The sequence below is a fragment of the Nicotiana sylvestris genome, chromosome 11 (genome assembly GCF_000393655.2).
Source record: "Nicotiana sylvestris chromosome 11, ASM39365v2, whole genome shotgun sequence".
NCBI lineage: Eukaryota > Viridiplantae > Streptophyta > Magnoliopsida > Solanales > Solanaceae > Nicotiana > Nicotiana sylvestris.
This window is the reverse complement of record NC_091067.1, coordinates 97,989,613-97,999,724: the sequence shown is the minus strand read 5'-3', so window position 1 is coordinate 97,999,724 and position 10,112 is coordinate 97,989,613. Positions and strand designations below refer to the sequence as shown.

Here is a 10,112-nt window from a genome sequence, read left to right as displayed (position 1 = left end):
CATGAATATCATAAAATTAACCATTACATTTAGAATTATATAATTTGATTTGTATTCTGAATCACATTATTTCTTCTTAACATGCGTAACTTGGAACAAAAACTCATGTATTAAACATTTAAACTTCAAAAAGAAAATAAAGATTTAAATTAAGTTTATCCATGAGAAGAAAGAAAGTGGTAACAACTCATATATATATATATATATATATATATATATATATATAGTTTTGATGACTTGGGACATCTTTTAGAATTTCCTGTAAAAGCAATAACCACCCTTACTTTACCGCGAAATCTAGCTTTACTAGGTCTCATGAACATAGCCGTTAATTCATACTGTTCATATCTAAGACAAAATTTCAAACACATAGCATCAATCATCTTAACAAGACATTATTCTATGTTTTCTTCAGGCCAAAACCTAATTTCTCAGTTACAATCATGTAAGCAAATCTCTGAAATCAAACAATTTCATGCCTTAATGGTCAAAACAGGTCAAGATCAAATTCCTTTTACGCTTAGCAAACTTCTTGCATGTTCAATCCAATACACAAACTATGAAGCTTCAATTTTTAAATACATACAAAGCCCAAATCTTTATATGTATAATATTATGCTTCGTAGTTATTCAATAAGTGATGACCCACAGAAGGGTCTTTTGTTTTTCAACTACATGAGGGCACAAAGTGTAATTCTTGATCAATTTGCTTTTGTTTCTGGACTTAGATCTTGTATACGATTATTGGCGAAATGGACTGGAGAAGCTATTCATTCAGTCATTTTGAGATCTGGCTTTGAATTTTTTCTTGATTTGAGGAATACCCTTTTGAATTTTTATTGTGTTTCTGGGAGAATCCGTTGTGCCCACCAACTATTTGATGATTTTTCAGATAGAGATTTGGTGAGTTGGAACACTTTGATGGGTGGTTATCTTTGTGTACATAATTATCCTGCTATTTTGGAATTGTTTGTAGAATTGCACAGGGATGGTGTTTCTGCTAGTGCCACGACGATGTTGTGTGTTTTGTCTGGGATTGGTGAGTTAAAGATTGCTTTGGTAGGGGAATCCCTGCATGGGTGTTGCATAAAGAATGGATTTTGCTATAGTGTGAAGGTGCTAACTGCCTTGATTTCTATGTATGGAAAGATGGGTTGCATTAGCTCGGGCCGTAGTCTATTTGATGAAGCTTATCCTAAAGATGTTGTCTTGTGGAACTGTTTGATAGATGGATATGCTAAAAATGGCTTGCTAGAAGAGGCATTGTCTCTATTGAGGCAAATGAAGGTTCAAAGATTGAAGCCAAATTCATCAACCTTGGCAGGTTTGCTTTCTGCTTGTGCTTCCTCCGAGGCTCTCAATACGGGTCATTGTATTCAGAACTTCGTAGAAGATCAGCAATTAGCTATGGATCCAGTTCTTGGGACATCATTGATAGATATGTATACTAAAAGTGGCTTGCTTGTGAAGGCAGTTAATGTTTTTGACAGTATGGAGACCAAAGATGTGAAGTGTTGGACATCAATGATAATGGGTTACGGGGTACACGGGGAGGCAGAAGCTGCTGTTGCGCTCTTCCATAGAATGGAGGATGAAGGTTTTTGGCCTAATGAAGTGACTTTCTTGGCTGTATTCAATGCTTGTAGCCATGGAGGACTGGTGGCTGAGGGCATCAGCTGTTTTAGAAAAATGGTGCTGGAATATGGCTTGACTCCTAAAATTGAGCATTATGGATGTTTGATTGATATCTTAGGCCGTGCTGGATTGCTTGAGACAGCACAAGAACTGATAAAAGGTTTACCCATTGAGGGGGATGCTACTGCATGGCGTGCGTTACTAGCAGCATGCAGAGTCCATGGTAGTGTTGAGCTGGGAGAACAAGTGAAGAAAGAACTAGAACAGAGATTCGGCGAACATCCTGCTGATTCCCTACTTCTGAGCAGTACTTATGCCATCGCTGGGATAATGCCCGAGCAGAGAGATATAACAGAGGTGAAGGAAGGTAAATTAGAAAAAGAAGTTGAATGTTCTCTCCCTGGGAAGAAGGAAGCTGGATGTAGCGCAATTGAATTATGTGATAATAGCCAGGTTTTTCATAGCCAAGCTGAAGTACCCTAGTTCATAAAGAACCCTGCCTTTGGCTGCCATAACAAAGTTTTGATTTTCAGTTTAAAAGTTGCTTCTCATTCTTTCCGACAGAGGAGTGCTTTGGCAAGTGGCCGATCAATTATTCTTTGTACTAATTTGGAATAACTACGACAGAAAATCCATTCATTCAACATACAGATATAAGATGAATCTGCACAAGCAGCAGGCATGGCACTAAAAGGAGTAATTTTTTTGTTTAAGATGGTGTTACGCAGACTAACTTACACTTAATTCAACTAATTCTTCAGGTAGTCTGTTTTTGCCTACAAAAGCAAGTGCAGGGTAGCAACAGCAAGAGAGCTGCCCACAAACGCAAGGGCGGGGTAATAACAGAAAGAGAGCTCACATACAACTCTCAAATCAATGTCATCAGCATCAATATGTGATCCTGCTTATTATGCTAAATAACATCTTAGCATAAAAATTATCAAATAACATTTATATGTTAAGAGTAGACTGCTGTTGACAGGAATGACACAAGTGGGGGAACCATCCCTGAATGCCAGTTTGAAAATTTTCACCACCTGCAGCTGCAAGTGGTATCTGGTGTGTCACCAAATCTGTTACGTGTATCTTTAAACACTAATGTAAATTAGTAACATGTCATAGACAATTGCGTTGTTAGCAGGAAAATTATGTTAAATTCATAAAAGAGAAGTAAAGGTGTTAAAAAAACTTATTTGAAAATTGGTCTATGCTAGCTACATTAGTTGCTAGTAATGATAAAGTGGAAATCATATTTTTTTTTTCTAAAAAAAAAAAAAAAACACATCTAACTGAAGAAAAAATGCAGATTCATATATCTGGAAATGGAGACGGATCATCTAGCAGGTTGAACCCGTTGCTTTCACCTCAAAACATGTGTACGTATTCCAAGATATTTTATATATGTATATGTGCTCGCCACGTTTATATGATAACACACGCATATAAGATATTCTAAATCTTGAGATGAAAATTCCTATATATTCTATTCTGTCAGATTACTTGGTTATATTCTTTGGTCAACCAATATATTTATCAAATAACTAATAACTATATAGAACCGACTGAAAATGAAATGTGAGTTAAGATTTGTTGAAGAAACAACATCATCTTTCTTGTCCCTTGTATATATGGCGCATTGTGTTTCATATATGCCTCTGTTTCCCATGTTCTTTTTGTTGTAATATTGAACACTGTTTTGGCAGAAACATAATTTCATAGCATCAGTGATCAATGGGGAAGGCTGTGGATCCAAACATGCATGCTGTTCATATTCCTCAAAAACTAATGTTCTTTTTATCCTGCAAGAAAGCAAATTAACGGTTTCTATGTCATTATGGTAGGGTGAAATAATAGAGTTGAATCGGCAGCACCTGGTTCCCAAGGCTTTGCCCTAGCATCTACCATGTCCTGGCCAACCAGTAATTAATGGCAAGGCCGCAGCTTTTCTTTGTAACAAATGAAAGGAAATCATATTCATATTCCTTTTTCCTTTCCTTTCTAGTGGAGCTTGGAACAAGTAAGCAGAGGCGAATTCAGAATGTATAGTTATAGTGGGTTCAAAATTTGTATTATACACTATGTTCTTTTTCTTATTGTTTATTTTGTCTTTGGGATTGTAATCATCTTAATTTCAGTGCTTACATTTAAGTAGAATATATCTCACTTACCCAATGAAACCATCTAAGAACCAGTTCTAATTCAAAGATGTAAAGAAGATAAATTTACTCGAATATAAAATGAAAATGATGAAGAGATCAAATGACGCTATGCGGTTTAAGTTTAGAAATTTTATTCAAGTACAAGAGTAGAACGGGAGTGTGCAAACTAACACACCAAGTCATTACTACACCAAAACAATAAATCAGAGTAGATTTCAAAATTCTAAATTTTAGATGATTCAAACTTTAAAATATCGTTTTTCTGTCACATATCGAATGTAGCTTAATGTAATCTTTTAAAAGGTAAATATGGCAATAAACAACAACAACAACATACTCAGTAAAATCCCACTAGTGGAGTCTGGGGAGGTAGGATGTACGCAGACCTTACCCCTACCCGGAAGGGTAGAGAGGCTGTTTCCGGGAGACCCTCGGCTCAACAGAAGAGATAATAATTTCAGAAAAGAAACGAAAAAAGAGATAGGTAATAACAAAAGAACTGTGACCGCTAATTTTGCCTCTTTCCTAGCTTCCTTATACTTTACTCTAATGTAAATATGGCAATAAACATTACATTGAATATGTTCGCGCCTTTATAATAGTATAGACTTAACTCATTGTTAATTCAACAATTCTCAAGTTATTTATCAAATTTAATTTCATATTTCTTCTAGTTATATTTGAATTTGAAACTCCGTTACATGTGATATTTAGAAGTCAAGAGACATCTGATCCCATTGGCTGCTGTTTTTATCCAAGGAAAGCAAATGGACTGCACTGCACTATACACAAAATCCTGAACAAAAGATAAAGTAGATATTGTGCACCAAACTACTCTATACATCCCACTACAACAGGAACTCTTTAAGCAATTAACAGAATAACAAAGAACAGATATGCTGTTGAAAAATGGGCCAATAATCCCCAAAGAGATGCTAGATTTGTGTGACTGATCCTGATTCTTTAAATCACTCGACACCCTCAAGTAGCAGTACCAAAGAGGCTCCAATCATGCACTTTGAAACTAGAGACTGCAAGTTTAAAAACCTCAGCCATCGGCATAATTCCAGATTGTGCAGCAGGTACAGCTATGCCAGCCCCGACTGTGCTAGCAGTCTCACTCAAGGGGCTACAATCAGAAAGGTAAACGATGAAAATGTTAAACAAAAAGACCAACTGACTTTAGCTTAAATAACCAGGTGTAAACCGAGTTAGCTCCCAACTTACTTTATTAATAAAGGCTCATATGCAGTTATGAGAATATCCGTTCCAACTTCCTTAAGGCGAAGGTTTGCCAGGTACACCTGAATGGGACACAATCAGATATCATTTTGCAGTTAAAACTACAACGGGTAAGGGTATGGGGCGGAAAAGGAATTTACAAACTTACCTTAACCAAGTTCTGTGCTTCCCTACCTTGTCTTCCCTTAGAAACGGCCTATGAATTGAATAAGGTTGATCTCAATTAGATTGACAACATGAAATGAAAAATTTGACCAACTAACAAAAGCAATTTATGAAGTTTTACAACAAACTGGCTAGCATTGTCCATGACTCTCATCCTAGTTGAAAATATGTGTTCTGGTAGATCTAATAATCTTTACATCTACTTTCATTTCTCCAGAAAATTATTTCATGCAACTGTAAATGAAGAAGAGAAAGTACTTTAGCTTTACTAAAATACTACCTCTTAAAAGTAAAAGAAAAGGGAACTATCTGGCTAGAAACTAAATTCTCTTCTGGAAATATATGCATTTTACATTTTCATCATAAACATGACATGGGAGCACCATCCCTAAGTTCTTTCGCCAATAAAACAATTTCAAGTGTATTTGCTGAGGCACTTAATGCATGTAGTACATGTAAAAAAACGATTCGCTGAGTTGATAAAGGGACCAGGCCCCTCCACAAATTGTATTCAAGGCAAATACAAGTCATCAAGGCCTTACTAAAAAGAAATACAAGTCATCAAGGCCATGAGTTTTAGTTTTCAGAAAATTATACACATGGATTTACCAACTTTGGGAAGATAACTACAAATTCTGAATCCCGTCCCCGTACAGGAGCATAAACTACACAACTTACTGTAAAGAGAATGAAGGTTATTATGGTTTCTAGAGAAGCTAAATAGTCATTAAATAAACAATGCTTTAGCCACAAGGGATGTGAACTCATGGGAACTTACTAAATTGCGATGAGAGATTAGAACAGCTTTTGTTGTTATTTTAAAAAACCATGTCATACACATGAAGATCCATAAAGTAAGATACCAACTGAAGTTGAGAGATCATCAATAAATGCTCAGTAATTCTAAAATAACACTAACATACCATTTGACCAACAGCAGTGCTGATGACAGCAGGCGTGTTTCTATAGCACAATCCAGGAGCCTCAAATACTGCTGACTGCTCGATGATCTGTAGATACAAACAAAGAATCAACAAGATAATTATAACCGAACAACTTATAAATGATTTGGCCTAACCAATTATTGAAGTGCAAGCTTTTAAGAAAATGCACACTTCAATTTCACACATTTTCACGTCAAAAATTTCCCGTTTATATGATTGTAATAGAAGAACAATTATTTGGCAAGGTACTCAGAATAATAGACATTAAACAACTTGAAATCAGAAAATTATTTTGAAAGAAATGGAAATGAAAATATAGAACTAAACAACAATATATGGAGGAACTCTACTGATTTAGTGCAGCTTTTGGATGGTTAGTTCAATTTGGATAAATAATTAACTTAATCTCCGGGAAAGATGCATTCTTCATTTGGGATGTATGAAAGTGAGAAAGATGTAAGAGGTCTACAGACCAGCCTGCAGAGGTTCAAAGTATTCTTTTGATATACGTTCAGACTCTGAAAAAATAGAGCACTTTAGGAGGAAGCAGGGCCCAACACAAATATTGATCCTTATGTCCACTTCCAAGATGTTCTTTCTTTCTATCCCTTGGAAGTAGTAGCCTTTTTCTTAAGGGGCTTTCTTCATAGTTTTGCTAGGACCAGTTGATGGAAAAGGAAAATAAATTTCATTTCACTCTGCCCTCTGTGCATCAGTGTTTTCGACAATTACCAAATGCCTGAGTAGTTTATAAGAATTCACACATAAAACTAGAGAAACACAAAGTAGTTGAAATTTGAAGAAAGGACAAGAGTCACAATATGATAAGTTTGTTTTTGATAAGGTCACAATAGTTGTCATACCAAACAACTGATACAATTTAATGTCCATCTAACTCGATGAGTTTTGCAGTCCCTCCTAGTTCAATTTTAAACTACTGGTTGAATCAATCAAACAACCATGCCTCAATCCAAATTAATAGGGTCGACTATATGAATTCTTTGTGTCCATTATATATGCTGATTTTAATTTATTTGAGCAATAACAACAAAAACAAGAACAACAATCCAAACGAACAAATTAAAGAATGATAGTCATCAGAGTGTCGTCATGTCCCTATAATTGGTTCATATAAGCATATCTGATATTCACCACCTCGAAAAGCAGATAAAAGTGGAATAAAGCAGAAATGAAGAGAACAAAAAAAAAGGTTGCCCGAAAAGAAAGAGCTTACCGTAGCTCCCTCTGCATCTTGTTCATTTGCAAGGTCTTGAAGAAACCAGGTGGCACTTCCACTGTCTGCTACATCCAACTTCAGATCCAGAAGCTCAATTATCAAACTCTCGTCGCGTCCAGGGTCCACAAACACCTCCTGATTCAAACAATCAAAGTAAAACAAATCTGAACAGAAGATGAGAAGAAAAAACAATGAAAAACTATCCAAGATAAACAAAAATTCCAGTATTTCTTCCAAAGATTAACCTTTTATAGATCACATTGCAGGTACGCCTTTCTTAATTCAATCAAAAGTAAACAAGAACAAAGACAACTAACCTCATATAATTTAGCATTATAAGAACAAACGAAAAAACACAATGAAAAATTAAAACAAATCCAGAAATTTCATCCAAGATTAAATTTTTAAATAAAACTGCAAATGGGGGTGTCTCTAATTCTACCAGATTAACCTTTTATAAATAACACTGCAACTTTTTTTTTTTTAATTAATCAAAAGTGAACAAGAACAAAGGCAACCAACCTCATAAAATTTAAACAAACACAGAAAACACATTAAACAAACTACTAGAAACAACAACAACAACAACAACAACGACCCAGTATAATCCCACAAGTGGGGTCTGGGAGGGGTAATATGTACGCAGACCTTACCCCTACCCCGAAGGGTAGAGAGGCTGTTTCCAGGGGACCCTCGGCTCAAAAGGCTCAAAAAAAAAGCAATAGGAGATAATATATTAGCACCATAAAAATGCGTAATAAAATAACAACAATATATAGGAACAAACTACTAGAAACAAAGGAAGAAATACACACGCAAAAAAAAAAAAAAAAAAAAAACAGAAATTTCATCCAAGATTAAACTTTTACTCATAAAATTGCAAACAGGGTGTCTCTAATTTGACCAAAAGTGAAGAAGAAAGAAGGGAACAAACCTGATGATCAGGAACTTGACGCACATTACTGACATCCTGCAAAATCAGTGAAATTCAACAACATCCTCAATAAAATATCTAAAAACGCCTATATGAATCCTCCATGTCCATTCAGTTTTATTCAGACTCATTTCATTTAAGTAGGAGGCTATTTTTTACACCGCCATAACCTATTCCTTTATTCGGGTTTGCCCAATGGTTAGGAGGAGCTCAAATCAGATAGAATGCAGAAAAAAAAGCAATTGGCAAAAAGTAATTTTAGAAAGATAATAGTAATATGTAGAAAAGGAAAAACCTGGAAACGGAGAGGGAAAGTGCTAGAAATAGCGCCGCCAAAGAGAGCACGCTCAGTACAAGAATCTTCAGGCATGTTCAATAATCCTAAGATCTATGTATCAAACTATATGTACAATGTTGTTAGTAGAAAGAACTAGAAAACCTCAGGAAAAATATGGGAAAAAGTGGAAGTCTTCTGCAAAAATATACTGTCAAGCAGTGCTTGCTTTGAACGCCAAATTTTACGAAATGTGACCAAAAATATCAGAGCCTGGTTTCGATCCTGGGACCTGTGGGTTATGGGCCCACCACGCTTCCGCTGCGCCACTCTGATACTGTTGTAGTTATCGGCATCAAAAATTATATATATTTCTAAGTAAGTTTAATCTGAATTTTCCAAACAGTAGGTATGAAATTTCATTTTCATTATCTTCTTTCTTTTTTCTTCCCTAATGTAATCGAATTTTTATGAGACAAAAATATGTGTTTCAAAAACAAACCAAGAAAATCCTGTTTTTTAAGGAACAATGATAAAATCATACTTCATAAAATATATTTTTTAAAATACTTCAATGCAGTAAAAGGAGAAGATAGAAATAGCATCTTCAATGCAGTAAAAGGAGAAGATAGAAATAGCATCTCCAATGCAGTTGTTTAGTGTTAATTATAAAATAATATATAGAATTTTAATAGTTATAATAAAAATATTATGATTAAAATACAAGCAACAAGTTAGAATGAAACATTACATTTTATTCATAGTAATATATTAAGAATAAAAAATTCTCATAAAACATACGAGATATTGATTTTTAATTACAATCAAAGAAAGAAAAAACATATACGAATATTTAATTTATACCATCCTAATGTGCAACTTTTTTCAAGTAAAGAAGCGACATTCTATTTAAAATTGAGAATCTTACATAATTCCAACTTACCAACTTCTAGCCATTAATCATAGGCTTATCAAAACCAGTCAAGCACGTATAAACATTGAAAACCCAAATAAATAAGGCTTTTCCTCTCCAAGAATCATACGCAAAGATCTACTTCCATATTTTTAAGCGTGACTGCAACACTAGATGCAAGAGGAAAAGAAAATTTCATGGATGAGATAGCAAATAAGGTGATGAAATACAAACCTATCTAAGATTCCAAAAATCTAAGCAAAAAAGGTCATTTTCCAATGGGTATGGTTGAAATTCATTGAAAATATATAGATGAGTCAATATATAATTTTTGAGAAAAATTGGAGGTGATTTGGACTAATTTGGCATCAAAATTCATAGTTAAAATCGAGTTTAAAAAATTCTTCTGCGACATGCATCAAATATGTATCACCCATGTATCACACACACAGATATACATGGATATACATGTGATACACCTTTGATACAAACATGATACATATGTGATACACATCATTTTTTTTTTTCATATTTCATCTTTTACTTCGAATTTTCAATTCAAACCACCTCAAAACTCCACCAAATTATCCCAAAACTGAGATTCAAGCT

General features: G+C 34.6%; 2 protein-coding genes across 5 annotated transcripts; one reads left to right on the top strand and one right to left on the bottom strand.

Annotated features, from left to right (window-relative positions):
* The first annotated feature begins 283 nt into the window (after positions 1–283).
* On the top strand, positions 284–3,781 carry LOC104249334 (pentatricopeptide repeat-containing protein At1g26900, mitochondrial). Of its 4 annotated transcripts, none has more exons than XM_070162602.1 (4): positions 284–2,314; positions 2,397–2,471; positions 2,618–2,694; positions 2,942–3,781. In XM_070162602.1, exon 1 carries the CDS (start codon positions 316–318, stop codon positions 2,116–2,118), a length of 1,803 nt encoding a protein of 600 aa, XP_070018703.1. In that variant the 5' UTR covers positions 284–315; the 3' UTR covers positions 2,119–2,314; positions 2,397–2,471; positions 2,618–2,694; positions 2,942–3,781. The 4 variants fall into 4 exon arrangements, with proteins under 4 accessions (XP_070018703.1, XP_070018702.1, XP_070018701.1 ...); XM_070162601.1 differs by having other exon boundaries at positions 2,397–2,694; positions 2,942–3,011; positions 3,477–3,781; XM_070162600.1 differs by having other exon boundaries at positions 2,397–2,694; positions 2,942–3,011; positions 3,339–3,781.
* A 637-nt stretch (positions 3,782–4,418) lies between these two features.
* Positions 4,419–8,806, bottom strand: LOC104249335 (uncharacterized). The gene is made up of 7 exons (XM_009805745.2): positions 8,612–8,806; positions 8,317–8,352; positions 7,380–7,517; positions 6,125–6,211; positions 5,185–5,232; positions 5,022–5,098; positions 4,419–4,923 (listed from the first exon to the last, which is right to left on the bottom strand). The coding sequence occupies exons 1-7, from the start codon at positions 8,684–8,686 to the stop codon at positions 4,776–4,778; spliced, it is 609 nt and encodes a 202-aa protein (XP_009804047.1). The 5' UTR covers positions 8,687–8,806; the 3' UTR covers positions 4,419–4,775.
* Positions 8,807–10,112: the final 1,306 nt, after the last annotated feature.

Bases quoted from the DNA above. Each gene is read 5' to 3' on its own strand.
- LOC104249335 (XM_009805745.2), bottom strand. From the start codon at position 8,686: ATGCCTGAAGATTCTTGTACTGAGCGTGCTCTCTTTGGCGGCGCTATT. The intron at 8,353-8,611 runs GTTTTTCCTTTT...CTGATTTTGCAG, and splicing joins CTTTCCCTCTCCGTTTCCAG to GATGTCAGTAATGTGCGTCA. The intron at 6,212-7,379 runs GTAAGCTCTTTC...TTGTATCTACAG, and splicing joins AAGATGCAGAGGGAGCTACG to ATCATCGAGCAGTCAGCAGT.
- LOC104249334 (XM_070162602.1), top strand. From the start codon at position 316: ATGAACATAGCCGTTAATTCATACTGTTCATATCTAAGACAAAATTTC.